This window comes from Balaenoptera ricei, chromosome 2 (genome assembly GCF_028023285.1).
Source record: "Balaenoptera ricei isolate mBalRic1 chromosome 2, mBalRic1.hap2, whole genome shotgun sequence".
NCBI classification, from domain to species: domain Eukaryota; kingdom Metazoa; phylum Chordata; class Mammalia; order Artiodactyla; family Balaenopteridae; genus Balaenoptera; species Balaenoptera ricei.
In genome coordinates, this window is record NC_082640.1 from 111,903,024 (window position 1) to 111,917,764 (window position 14,741).

At 42.4% G+C, this 14,741-nt stretch overlaps 1 protein-coding gene across 3 annotated transcripts in view; it reads right to left on the minus strand.

Annotated features, from left to right (window-relative positions):
- Positions 1 to 8,273: 8,273 nt before the first annotated feature.
- The window catches only part of TEP1 (telomerase associated protein 1), a 40,420-nt gene continuing 33,952 nt past the window's right edge, over positions 8,274 to 14,741 (minus strand). For 2 of the 3 annotated variants that reach the window (XM_059913724.1, XM_059913726.1), the window contains 14 exons: positions 14,523 to 14,683; positions 14,170 to 14,283; positions 13,076 to 13,183; positions 12,564 to 12,696; positions 12,404 to 12,480; positions 12,165 to 12,297; positions 11,889 to 12,025; positions 11,605 to 11,729; positions 10,367 to 10,510; positions 10,124 to 10,220; positions 9,285 to 9,390; positions 8,973 to 9,178; positions 8,739 to 8,843; positions 8,274 to 8,506 (listed from right to left, as the gene is read on the minus strand). In XM_059913724.1, the coding sequence (XP_059769707.1) occupies positions 8,384 to 8,506; positions 8,739 to 8,843; positions 8,973 to 9,178; positions 9,285 to 9,390; positions 10,124 to 10,220; positions 10,367 to 10,510; positions 11,605 to 11,729; positions 11,889 to 12,025; positions 12,165 to 12,297; positions 12,404 to 12,480; positions 12,564 to 12,696; positions 13,076 to 13,183; positions 14,170 to 14,283; positions 14,523 to 14,683 (1,769 nt within the window). In that variant the 3' untranslated portion in view covers positions 8,274 to 8,383. Of the gene's footprint in view, positions 8,507 to 8,738; positions 8,844 to 8,972; positions 9,179 to 9,284; positions 9,391 to 10,123; positions 10,221 to 10,366; positions 10,511 to 11,604; positions 11,730 to 11,888; positions 12,026 to 12,164; positions 12,298 to 12,403; positions 12,481 to 12,563; positions 12,697 to 13,075; positions 13,184 to 14,169; positions 14,284 to 14,522; positions 14,684 to 14,741 lie in introns of those variants that run through there. The other variant, XM_059913725.1, reaches the window with a different exon arrangement.

Genomic DNA, 14,741 nt, shown 5'->3' on the forward strand with positions numbered 1-14,741 from the left:
ATGTTTTTCCCCATTTAATACAGTTTTTCTGCAAACTGGAGTTTTTTGGGTAGTATTATAGGAAGGGCAGATGCCGCAAAGACTGAATTGTTTCCCATACAAATCTTCTCACTTGCCTTTTTCCCTTGTTTACCACCTGCAGACCAGGTCTCCCACCACTTAGCATCCTAGGTCTCAGCAGATGTCCAAAATTTTGGGAAGCACTTGGAGGACTGTCACTAAGCCTAAATATATCTCAGGGAGGAAGAGAGAGAAGGAGAATGATTTTGATGTACCCCACTCCATCTAAGAAATACCAAAGTCTAAAACAGATCCAGAGTCTTCTTGACTATTTGTAAACACATGCAACACAGATAAACACACACATACAACATACTTCCTTAGTAACAATGAAGGTTATTTAAATGAAAACAATAGCTTGTAACTTTTTAGAGACCAGATTACCAATATCTATCAAAAATTTTAAATGTATACACCCTTTGACCTAAAAATTACAGATGTACATGTTTACATAGATGATGTCACTGCAGAATTGTTATATGCCAAAAAACCCATAAATAAGGAACTAGTTAAATATATTCTCTCATTGAAATACTATGCTGCTGTTAAAACTAGACTATACACTTCAAAAAAATGTAAGAGAAGGGAATACTTCCCAACTCATTCTATAAGGCCGTATAAAACTAAACCCAGATAAAGATATCACAAGAAAATTATAGACCAGTATCCTGTAAGAATGTAGATACAGGTACAGTGGTTAATAATCTGCCTGCCAATGCAGGGGTCACAGGTTCAAGCCCTGGTCCAGGAAGATCCCACATGCCGCAGAGCAACTAAGCCCGTAAGCCACAACTACTGAGCCCGTGTGCCACAACTACTGAAGCCCATGCGCCTAGAGTCCATGCTCTGCAACGAGAAGTCACCACAATGAGAAGCCTGCGCACTACAACAAAGAGTAGCCCCTGCTCACCACAACTAGAGAAAGCCCGCATGCAGCAATGAAGGCCCAACACAGCCAAAAATAAATAAATACATTTATTAAAAAAAAATAAATAAAGAATGTAGATACAGGGACTTCCCTGGTGATCGAGTAGTCAAGAATCCACCTTCCAATGCAGGGGACATGAGTTCGATCCCTGCGTGAGGAACTAAGATCCCACATGCCACAGGGCAACTAAACCTGCGTGCCATGACTAGAGCGCCTGCATGCCGCAACTACTGAGCCCATGCACTCTGGAGCTCGTGTGCCACAACTATAGAAACCCGCATGCTGCAACTAGAGAGAGAAGCCCACAATGAAGAGCCCACATGCTGCAATGAAGACCCAGCTCAGCCAAAAAAAAAAAAAAAAAAAAGAATGTAGATACAAAAATAAAACGCTATCAAGCCTAAACCAGCAAACCATAAAAAAGGATTATACAGCATGACCAAATGAGATTTACTGCAGAAATGCAAGTTTGGTTCAACATACGAAAATCAACCAAAATTGACGGTTGTGACTTTTGCCAAATGTAGGGCAAAAGTCACATGACCATCACATTAGATGCAGAAAAAGCACTTGGCAAAATTCAACACCCTTTCACGATAAACATTCAACAAACTAAGAATGGAAAGGATCTTCTTCAACCTAATAAAGGATGTCTATGAAAAACCGCAAAAAGACTGAAAGTTTTTCCCCAAAGATCAGGAACAAGACCAGGATATCTGCTCTCACCACTTCCATTCAGCATTGTACTGGATTCTGGGCACAGTAATTAGATAAGGAATAGAGGGGAAAAGGCATCCATATTGAAAAGGAAGAGGAAAAACTATATTGGCAGATTATATGATCTAATATACATATATTAGATTACATGATCTAATATATATATAGATTAGATTACATGATCTAATGTATATATATATATATTAGATTACATGATCTAATATATATATAAAGCCCTAAACAATACATGCAAAAAGAAAGTAGAGATAATAAGTTCAACAAGGTTGCAGGATACAAGATCAATACACAAAAATCAATTGTATTTCTATACACTAGCAATGAATAATCTGAAAAGGAAATTAAAATCCCTTTATAATAGCATCAAAAAAATAATTAGGAGTAGATTTAAATCACAAAACTTGTACACTGAAAATGACAGTACATTATTGAAAGAAATGTAAGAAGACCCAAATAGGTGGAAATACACTCCGTGTTCATGGATTGGAAAATTTAATATATCTAAGATGGCAATACTCCCCAAAGTGATCTACAGATTGAGCGCAATTCTGGTCAAAATTCCAACAGCCTTTTTGCACAAATGAACAAGACAAACCTAAAATTCATATGAGATTGCAAAGTGATGTTGAATAGCCAAAACAATCTTGAAAAAGAAAAGGTTGGAGGACTCACTTTCTGATTTCAAAACTTACTACAAAGCTGTAGTAATCAAGAAAGTGTGGTACTGGCATAAAGATGATATATAGATCAATAAAATTGGAGAGTTGTGAAATAAATACATGTATCTATGGTCAACTGATTTTCAACGAGGATGCCAGGGCTACTAAAAGGGGGAAAGAATAGTTTTTTCAATAAATGGTGCCAAGACAACTTGGATATCCACATGCAAAGTAGTCAATTTGTAATACTACCTCACACTATATGCAAAAATTAACTCAAAGTGTGTCAAAGACTTAAATGTAAGAGCTAAAACTATAAAACTCTTAGAAAACACAGATGGAAATCTTGTGACCTTGGATTAGGCAATAGTTTCTGAGATATGACACCAACAGCACAATCAACCAAAGAAAATAATAGTGTTCATCAAAATTTGAAACTTTTGTTAATCAAAGGACACTATCGGGACTTCCCTGGTGGTCCAATGGTAAAGAATCCACCTTCCAATGCAGGGGACACGGGTTCGAACCTTGGTCGGGGAACTAAGATCCCACACGGTGCAGGGCAACTAAGCCCGCGTGCCACAACTACTGAGCCCATGCTCCTCAACTAGAGAGCCCACATGCTGCAAACTACAGAGCCCACGCACTCTGGAACCAGTGTGCCACAACTAGAGAGAGAAAACCTGCACACCACAACTAGAGAGAAGCCCACACGCTGAAACAAAGAGGCCACATGATGCAACAAAATATTCCGCATGCTGCAACAAAGACCCAATGCAGCCAAAAAAATAATTAATTATAAATAAATAAATAGATATACTAGGGGAAGAAAAAAAAAGGACACTATCAAGAAAGTGAAAAGACAACCTATAGAATGGGAGAAAATATTTGCAAATCATAACATGATGAGGATCTAGTATCCAGAATATATAAAGAACTCTTACAATTCAACAATAAAAAGATAAATAGGGGCTTCCCTGATGGCACAGTGGTTAAGAATCCGCCTGCCAATGCAGGGGACACGGGTTCGAGCCCCGGTCCGGGAAGATCCCACATGCCGTGGAGCAACTAAGCCTGTGCGCCACAAGTACTGAGCCTGCGCTCTAGAGCCCACGAGCCACAACTACTGAGCCCATGTGCCACAACTACTGAAGCCTGCATGCCTAGAGCCCCTGCTCCGCAACAAGAGAAGCCACCGCAATGAGAAGCCCGCACACCGCAACGAAGAGTAGCCCCCGCTCGCCGCAACTAGAGAAAGCCCACACGCAGCAACAAAGACCCAACGCAGCCAAAAAAATAAATAAAAAATAAATTTATAAAAAAAAAGATAAATAACCCAGTTAAAAACCAACCAAAGAATCTGAATAGAAATTTCTCCAAAGAAATACAAATGCCCAATAACAAGCACGTGAAAAGATGCTCAACATCATTAAATATTAAGGAAACAAATCAAAATCACAAGATACCACTTGACAAACACTAGCAGGGCTGCAATTAAAAAGGCCAAGAATAACAAGTATTGGTGAAAATGAGGACAAATTAGAAAACTCACATGTTACTGGTGAGAATGTAAAATGGCTCAGCTTCTTTGGAGAATAGTTTGGCAGTTCCTCACATAGTTAAAACATACAGTTACCATGTGATCTACTAATCCTGATCTTAGATATGTAAAGAGAATTGAAAAGAAATGTTTACACAAAAACTTGTACGTGACTGATGATAGCAACATAATAATAGCCAAAAAGTGGAAACAACCAGAATTTCTATCAATTGATGAATGGATGAACACAATATGCTGTATCTATACAGTGGAATATTATTGTATTATTTATTGTTATATTGTATTATTATTATTGTATTGTTTATTATTATAAAATGGAATAAAGTATTGATACATGCTACCAAATGAACCTTGAAAACATGCTAAGTGAAAGAAGCCACACAAAAGGCCACATATTGTATGATTCCATTTATATAAAATGTCTTGAATAGGCAAATCCATAGAGATGAAAAGTAGATTAGCAATTGCCAGTGGCTGGAGGAAGGGGTGAGAGGGGAGTGATTCGGTACAATGTTTCTTTTGGAGGTAATAAAAATGTTCTGGAATTAATGGTGATAGTTGCAGTGTTGGAATATACTAAAAACCACTGAATTACAGGGTGAAAAACAGGACTCCCCTAACACCACTAGTCCAGTGCTTAAGGCTCCAGGGAAGGGGGAACGAGTTTGATCCCTGGTCAGGGAACTAAGATCCCGCATACTGTGCAGTGTAGCCAGAAAAAAAAAAAAAGGTGAAAATGAATTATATCTCAATTAAAAATGCTATACTGAATTTTTGTGATATATATTTTTCCTTTATAAATAGTGGCCAAAAAAAGTTGCATTGAAATATACATACTATGAAGTTTAATAAAATGCAACAGGCTCCCAAACAGTAAAATAGATATTCATGAGTCCATACTGATATGTGAATGACTCAATATATAAATAAGTGGGGAAGAGGGGATAAACATTCCTTTTAGAAGAATTTCAATTAATATAGAAGGGCTGAGGGAAATAGAAAATCATCATTAGAAAATCACAGTAATAATTGCTCAGGCAAGATTGATGGATGAATATTAAAAAGTCAGTGAAAACAGAATATTTGCATAGTCTAAAAAAACTTACCTCAAAATTTATTGATTTTGTGGTGATTACCACAAATTCTTTGATATATCTCCCTCTTAGAGGTTTAATCCCCTTCCCCTTGAGTGTGAGCTAGACTTAATGACTTGCTTCTAACAAACAATATGGAGAAGGTACAGTAAGAAAAACCTGGCAAACATCACCTCAACCTTACAAGTGATCAAGGTTAACACCACTAGTCGTAAGTCATGTTGATATCATTGCTTTTGATATGATGTAACAAGAAGGGCACATCATCTCTTGTATTCTTCCTTTAAATTCATAATTTCAGTCTGTTCATGAGAAGACAGCAGACAAAGCCAAACTGAGGGATATTCTACAAAACACCCGACCAGAAATCTCCAAGAATGTCAAGACTATGGAAAGTCTGAGAAAGTGTCACAGTTGAAGGATTAGACTAAGGAGCCATGATGCCTAAATGCAATGTGGTATTCTGGATTGGACCCTGGAACAAAATGAAGATATTAGTGGGAAAACTGAGGAAATCGAATCACATATGTAGTTAATAATATTGTACCAATGTTAATTTTTTGGTTATGTAAGATGGTAACACTAGAGGAAGCTGGGTGAAGAAGGGTATGTGGGAATATTCTGTGTAAATCTTAACTGATCTTTTTTAAAAAAGGACTAAGAGCCATTCTACTGGAAAAGCATCAACACAGGTTCTTTGAGGGTATAACTGTGTATCTGGTTCCTAGTTCTTCCAGATACATGGTAGGATGACACTTCCCTCCCCTTTGACAGTAGGCAGAGCCATGTGACTTGCTTTGCTCACGTATATAAAATATGAGTGGAAGTGATATGTTTTATTTCCAGGTAGATTTAGAGCCAACAAGTGGGTTTTTTTTTTCTTTTTTAAAAATTCTATCAGTTCCCCATATATATATATATATTTTAACTGAAAAATTGAGTCCAGATTTCATCTGACTGATTAAATATATACCAATAACCAAGACATTTTTGGGAAAGAATAACAAGGTGATACTTGCACTAGTGGATAAGGAAAAGAACAGTCGAGCACTTCCTGAACATTTACCATGTAAGTGTCAACTACTGTTCTAAGTGTTTCACATGTTTTAACTCATTTAATCCTCACAACATCCCTAAAAAATAGGCAATATTATTCTGCCTATTTTACAGATGGGGAAAGGGAAGCAGTCTTGTTAAAACAAATTTCTGACCTGTCATGGAACAATACTTTCGTAAAATATAATAAAAATGAAGTACCAGGAAAATGAACCATCAAGAATTTGTGGAATAGCACTGGTCCACAAACCAAACTTTGAATAGATATGTTCTAGATTTCAAAAACAAATTGTGGTGAGAGTTCCCCGATGGCCTAGTGGTTAGGATTCTGGGCTTTCACTGCTGTGGCCCAGGTTCAGTCCCTGGTCGGGGAACTGAGATCCCACAAGCGGCATGGCATGGCCAAAACAAACAAACAAACAAAAAAACCCAAACTGTGCATAGATGTGTAAAAACAGATGTTAAAAACTGACACATGAAAAAGGTGCTTTTGTGGGTTGAAGAAGAAAAGACTGCTCCAATGTCCTATGATCCTATAATCCAGTGACTATAATTGAACTCATCCAGGCACTGGGAGACACTGAAACTGTTTAATGATAAGAACTCAGAAAATATTTAACGTAAAACCTAAATTGATTTTCCCTTCAACTCCCTTGGGGACGTATTTACTGTCACCTAGAACCTGTTCTTCGCTCAGAAGATTATACTTCTGAGCGAAGATTATACAGAAGAAGATTATACAGCAATTATACTTTGGCTGTGTATCTCCAAGATAAGAAAGATCACTCCCTTCAGGCGGACCTGGTAAACAAAGTTGAGTCTACTGAACAAGGTAGGCTTTACTTTCTCCAGCCCCACTCCTCCATCCTCAGCTGGGGTGCCTTTGTAGAATTTTTAGAGCATGGCAGACAGACATCTAGGGCTTCCTCCTGTCCTTGGCCCATGCTTTCAGGGAAACAAAAGGCAAAAGATTGAAACCAGTGACTTCCAGGATGACGCTGTGCCATGGTTCTCTGTAGCATTTCTGGGTAGTATTATGAATCGTAAGTTTCAAATTACCTTAACTTGGACTTCTAGTCACAAGGTTCATGTAGAGCAGGTAGTCTAGAAGGTATACTTAGAGCCCTTGCATGAGGCATGTGAGAAAAGATAGAAGCATGACCTATGATTAAAACTTATTAGCTGATGGCATTCCTTATGTCTTTATCCTCAGGCTGAGAGAGAATATGAGGCATTGGTAGAAATAAGATAAAGTCCTTCAGGTGATTTCTCCACGTAAAATCTGGAATCAGGGCAAAGTAAGAATAAAACTGAGTACCCCTCAACTCCCTAAATCCAGAAAACTCTAGACCAGAGTGCAGTGATATGTCTCTGAGAGAACGCTACCAACCCAGGATAAAATCCTGTAATAGCTCTGGCTTATCAGACACAAGTCCTTGACTGCTTGGACACCGAAGACCCTTAACCCTTCCTTAACCCTTAGAAAGAAAGGGCCTCAGGGAACTTCCTCTCCCATAAAATAGAATTATAGGAAAATAAGACGGTCACAGTCCACAGCAAGTCCCTGTGTAGGCATTGTTCCACCCTTCAACTCATTTTATCTTTATGAACTTCAATTTGAGAGGGATACCCTTCTGTGATCTCCTCCAAGAATGCAAATTACTATACCGACTAATGCTTCCAAGTCAAGTGGCTGCCGCTGCCCTGCCAGAGGCTGTGAAAGCCAGAAGACACGTTCTGCTCTCAGTGCCCTGGCTTCTCACCTCTCACCTGGGCAGTTGGCTCTGAGTAGATGATGGGGCTGTTTCTGTGACAGGAACCTAGTGTTGTCCTGGTTCTATCCCAGTTCTTTGGAAATACCCTGACCAGGGCACAAGTGACTCATTCTTCCTTCTCTTGCTCTTCCTTGAACAAGTGAGAGGTCTTCAGATTTCTGTTCAAACTAAGTGCTGGTCAACATCACTTTCATTCCTCCTCCTGGTAGGAGTCATACCTTTCGGTCCTGGGGCCAGAAAATGACACAAGAATTCTAAAGCATAATTTCAAAGAATACTAAAGATCTGGTTCACTTTCTTGCAGTTCTAGTAAGGATTAATGTTAAATCAGAAAAGAAACATAAGAACATCCATATTCTTCCCTCTTGGTCCAAATCCACATAAGAACACAGGCAGGACTGCATGTGAGATTTTCTGACCTTTTATTTATATAATTGTATCAAGAACGTAGCCACTGGTGTCTTCAGGCTTTGCATCTCTAGCACAAGCGGTCTCTTTGCCCTGAGCAGTGATCTTCATTCCCAGGACAGAAAGTATACATTGCCCTGCGTGTCTCCCACTGCGAGCTGCAGGGTAGAGTTAGGACCCAGCCAAGGTTCCAGGCAGCTCACTGCCCCTTCACATCGGAACAGGCCCAGCTACGATGGGAACAAAAACGGGAGATGTGGGCCTACAAGCCTAGGGCCTCCTTACTAACTTATTTGTCTCACACCAATGACTTTTGTTTAGAAACAGGTTAGTTGCACATTATTGCAAGAAGGACAGAAGAAAACAATCTTGATCTTTTGCCCTTTCTTACCCCAAGTTTGCTCTATGACATCCCTTTAGCCCTCCTTACACACACACACACACACACACACACACACTTACGAGCTGCATACTGGGTCTCTCCCACAGTTTAACATCTCTGTCCTTTGAAGCTGTCACCAGCAACTCAGGCAGCACGTGGAGGGCTGTGACAGAGCCCGTGTGAATCTTAGGGAGGGAGGGGAAGAGGTGTGGTGAGTTCTCAGTGGACCCTCCTCAGACAAGGAAGCAGAGAAGTCCGCTGGGTCAGATCTAGAGCCTCCTCCCCAACGTCTGTGACCTTTCCCTCAAACTCACCTTTCTACGCTGCCGTGTCTTTAGCTGTGGGACTGCTGGACGGGTATACGTGTCAGCACATACACATGCGTCTGTCTCTGGAGTTCGGGTTTCAGGCATTTCTACTTTTTCCTGCCAGATATTATCTGTGGTCCATTCTCCTTCAACGTTGCATCTAGCTAGGTTCCACAGCGTCCCATCAGAGCTGGCACACAAAAATGAGGACTCTGCCATTTCAAGGGCAGAGTTTGAGCCAGGTCTTAGACTTTGAAGGATCCACCATCCTCCCCTAGGCCACCTCTGGATTCCTTGGGCCCTCCCATCACCACTCACCAGATTCAGGTTTGGCCTGAGTTACTGATATGAGGGTCTTATTAGGATTCTCTAAGCTCAGATCAAATTCCGGGCACTCTTCAAACTCTCCTAATTCCTTTTGGCTCTGTGAAGGGATAGATCATTTTGATTAGCCTACTTGTATCACTTACTGCTGCCCAGACAAAGCAACTCTTTTCTGCTCTGGGCTGGTCAAGATTTTTTAAAATCGTATCCTAAATACAGTAAAGTACTGATACACAAATCTTAAATGGACATCTTGATAAAATTTTACACGTGTATACATCCATGTAATCCCTGCCCAGATCAAGATGTAGAACATTTCCATCACCCTGGAAAGTTGCCTTCATGCCCCTTCCCAGTCAATACCAGAGTATCACCACCCCCAGAGCTAACAATATTCTGACTTCTGTCACTATAAATTAGTTTTGCTTGTTCTTGAACTTCATTTAGGTGAAATCATGTAATATGTACTCTTTTGTGTCTGGCTTCTCTCGCCCCACATAATGGCTATGAGATATATCCGTACTGTTCCAGACACTGCTAATACTCACAGTGGCAAGCCAAGACAGACATGAAGAAAATGCAATTAAAAAAACTAGGTTTATGGTTTCCCACGATTCTTTTAAACACTAGAATCCTTTTTAGTATCAGTGAAATCTTACAGGGAAACCCAATATAAAATGCTCTTAAGTAGAGCTACAGTTGAAGGAAGAGAAGGGGATTTGGAACCAACTGCTTTTCCCTTCCTTCCTCTTATCCTCCATCATGGCCCCAAGGCTTTAAAACATTGGTCCTGGACAAATGTTTGTTTTAACACATACCCAGACAGAACTTACTGAGAAAGAAAGAACTCTAAGTTTCATTGACTGCAGGACAAACACACCATAGTCCTGGTGGGTGGACAACATTATAGGATCTTCTGAATAGCTTCTCCTGGTTTATAAGAAAGAAAGAGGCTAAGCCCAGGAACACCTCTCCGTAAGACCCCGATGTTTGTTCTAGTTAGACCCAAACTCAGGGTAGCCACTAACCCACTTTTCCTCTTTCTCCAGCCCAAGAGAAAACATTTTGGATCTTACCAGATTACAGAGGGCTCATCACCTGGCTTCATGTGCAGTAACTGCAAATCTGCTTTGGCCAAGATGAGGGAGTGACCGTCAGGGACCAGACTTACACCTGTCAGGAACCCTAAGTCCTCCTGCAGAACTCGGTTCAGGTGAAGACTATAGTGCAAAACAGGATACATGGACAGAGAAAGATTCTACTTTAGTCCACCTCTCTCAGTTCCCCATGAATTCCTCAGGAGTAAAGTATAAAACAAAATGTATCACCGTCCCACACATTGTGTTCCTCTTTCTGTTTTTGTTATATTAGTATTCATCATACCATCATCACCTTATCTGCTCAAACCAGGAATCTCTAACATTCCTGTCCTTTCCTTCCCTCCTGACCTCCAACTGACTGATAAGCACTGTGGAGTCTACTGGCAACACATGCCGAAATCTTTATCTCTCCTTTTCATCCCCACTGCCCAGGTCAGGGCTCACGTTCTGTCTTCCCTGGACTAGAGCATTAGCTGTAAATGTGGTCGCCCTACGTTTAGTATCTCTCTACTACTAACCATCCTCCATGTGGCCGCTAGAGTTCTCTTTCTAAAATTCAGATAATTATTCTGCTCAAAATTCTTAGCACTGTGCCCTCTACAGCCTGGCCCCAGTTTATTTTTTCAACCCAATTCCCCACCACCACTCGCACCAAGAACCCAAAGACTGAGCTATACTCAGAACACACCATGCACTCTCATGCCTCCATGCCTTTTGTTAATGCTACCTCCTCTTCCTAAAAACACCATTCCCTTCCCTTACTGATTCAGAAAACTCCTACTCATCCTCTAAGCCCAATCTCAAATAGCAACTCTTTTGTAAACAGTAAATTTCTTAAATTCTGCAGCCCCAGGAATTTTACATATATGTATATAAAATATATACATATAAAAATATATATATATATCTTTATTATAGCAGTAATCACTCTGCATATTGTTGGCAGTTTACTTATCTGCACATTCCTGTACTTCGAGCTCCCTTAGTTAAAAATTAATTTCAATCTGGTTCACACTGCCTGGCCCAGAGCTTAGCATAAAGTAGGCACTTGATAATTATTACTTAAATTCACATGATAAGGAGCAGAAAACAATTTCCCAGTGACTTTTTCCTGCTTACTAACATCCTATTGACCTAGTTCAGAAGTAGAAGGGAGTGATTTGAGCAAAATCCCAGATGTAACTGTATTCATTAACCCAGCCACCTCATTTCACCTGAAATTTCTGGGTGCTGAACCCTTCTGCAGTTCCACTTGCCACTCGCTGACTTTTTCATCAGCACTGACAACAATCAAGGTGTGTGCTGAGTACCAGATCAGAGCACTGATGCGGCCTGGAGCCTAGTGAATACAAGTTTATTTCAGTATTTCTGAGGAACCAGGATTAACCTTCTTCCCCATCCCAGGCATCTACGCAACCTCTAACCCCGGCACATACCATCAGATATACAGCCAGAGCAGAATTCACATAAACAAAGAACTGAAGTTGACCCAACTCACCTGTGCTGTGGCCACAGCCTTAGCTTCCTGCCACAAGGTGAGTTCCCCAGCTTGATTCCCAGACACTGCTATAGAACCGTCTGGGGCCCAGGCCACAGCAGTGATGGCTGCATGACTCCTGGGTATATATGTGTCATCTGGAGAAGAAAGGAAATGATTCATTAGGAGCTGGACCACTGTTGGGATACAAGAGGAAATAGCAGGCTACCCTTGACCTTCTGGGTCCGACTAACACACCCCCCTTTCACACCTTGCGTCTCTCCACACCTCACTCACCTGCTTCTTCAGGTACCTGCCAGAGCTGTATGGAACCATCCTCTGAGGCGGTCAGCAGGAGGCCTGAGGTTTCTGAAACAGCAGCTGCACTGACTGGGCCACTGTGTCCCAGGAGGGTGTGTGTTTGAAACACCTAGGAGGAAAGGATGGAGATGGAACAGTGGGGAGGTGACACAACAGGATGTGGTCCCATCATACCCTCTCCACTGCCCCCACCCAAGGCCTTTCAGGGAACTCACCAAGAGTGGATGCCACAACCGTGTGGCCCCATCCAATCCCACAGTTACCACCAGAAGCTCTGACCCCAGCTGGCCAGCTGATAAGACACAGAAACTGAGTCAGGAGAAGGGGAGAAGGGAACAGGCAGCGGGGACGGGAAGGTGGCTGACATTTCGTTACCTGCACTGGGCTCCAGGGCAGCTGCACAGTGGCTGATGGGTCCTGAGTGAGCAGCGATGCTGGTCATCTCCACACCCTGATGGTCCCACACTTTCAAGGTCCCATCTCGGCCCACAGATACCACGTGCTCCTCCTGCCCCAGAGCACAGGATCAGAGAAGAGTCACACTGAGCGGGACATGGGAATTACGACTCCCGCCACAGAGGTGTGGGCTCAGCATTAAGAGCCTAGAAGATGTCAAAGAATGAGGACACCCCGGAGAGTGGGGCTGGGAGGCTCAGGACTACCATCATGCCACGAGGTCATGATACTGAGATGCTGTGTTTTCATGCTCTCCCTACCCTCACACCAACCCTCAGCCTCAATACCCTAATCCTGCTCTAATTCAGGCCCAAGCATCTCACTCTTTATACTCCTTTTGCCTTTGGGATTAGATACGCAATGCATCCAGTCTCCCAAAGCCCCCTTAACCTTCCCAGAGACCCCCAGTGAGCTCTCCACTGCCTTCTCACCACGGCCAGCACGGCGCTCACGGCACTCTGGTGACCCAGGAACTGACCAAGCTGCTGTCTCGACTCTGGGTCCCACAGCCCTACAGAGCCATCACTGGAGCAGGAGACCTGCAGAGTCAGAGGGCAGAGGAGTAGAATAATCAGCATCCCTCCAGCATTTCTCTATACTTGTAATGTAGGGTGGAGGGCTGTAAGCCTGGTGATTAACAGCAAGGGCTGTCCTGGGCTCAAATCCTAGTTCCACCATTCATTGCTTGGTGACCTGGGGCAAGTTCATCTCTCTGGGCCTCAGGCTTCTCATCTATTCAACTAGGATAATGACAGTGTACCTACTGATATGGGGCTGAAGCATCTACGTAAAGGACTTAGCAGGATACCTGGTACATAGTGAGCATCGAATAAATAGTAGCTATTGTCCTTGTTATTAACATAATGTCAGTCAACAACAACTTTGTCTCACCCCGACAGAGGTGAGAAGTCTGCAACGCTCAGGAGAGATCTAGCTGCCTAGAAGTCAGGGGTAGGACAGACTATGACAAGTCTATTCAATTGCTACTCATTTCTTTTTGAGAACAACAGGGACTCTGCGTTGGAAAACTAGGCTTTACCAACGCCGAGTGCATAATTTGAGACCCATTTTTCACTTAGGACCAAAGAAATCATAGCAGTACCTTTACCTGCAGGGACAGGGCATCCTAAGCCCTTGGGGAGACAGTTCTGTGTTCTTGTTAAGAGCATGGGCTTTCTTATCATAAAGTTTACTGGCTCAGCTTCTTCACTTACATGACCTTGGAAATGGTCTTTAATCTAGCTGAGCTCAATATCCTTGTCTATGAAATAGAGAGAATAGTAGTATCTTCTTTATGGGGTGTTGTAAAGACTAAATGAGGCCATATATGCGAAGGGCTTAATCCAATGTCTGGCACATACTAAGTGCTCAATAAACGTGAGCTATTATACTGAGTGTTAGAAAATTATATTAACACTATAATACTATATTATAACTGGGTATTAGGAACAGGATGAGGTGGGATGTGTTGTCTTCCCCCAGGAACCCTGCTGAGCTTTGTGCCACCGCCCACCCCTTCACTCACCACGAGGTTGTCTTTGGTCCAGGCACAGCCAGTGACCCAGTCTCGGTGACAGGCAGAGAAGGAGCAAATCAGAACAGGGGCTTTGGGTGTCCTCACATCCCAGCAGAGCAGACTCTGGACAGGCCCCAAGAGAGGAAGCCATCAGGACCATAGGACAGAGGTAGGAACACCAGGGCCATCTCAGGCAAAAAATTTCAAGGAAAGGGGGAATATCAAAGGAGGACGGGTGGACAGATCCCATACAGGCCACTGAGCAAAGCAAAAAGCTGGAGGAAGCAGTGGGAAGTGAGCTGCTCAGGAATCCAGGACCAGAGGGGCTGGGGGCCCATGGGGAGGAGGGCCCTGCAGCTCACCCGATCCCTGCCCCCGGTGGCCAGGCTGCATCCATCAGTGCTGAAGCTACAGCAGCTTACGGGGCCCTCGTGTCCCCGGAGCTCAGTGCCACAGGGCAAGTCTTCTGTCTTTTGTGGCAAAGCCAGCAACTGCCTTGGCCACAGCCGTACTGTGAAGTCCTCTGCATTAGAAATGGGGAGAGAGGAAGATTTTCTGAAAGAGGAAGTGACCCAGGCCTG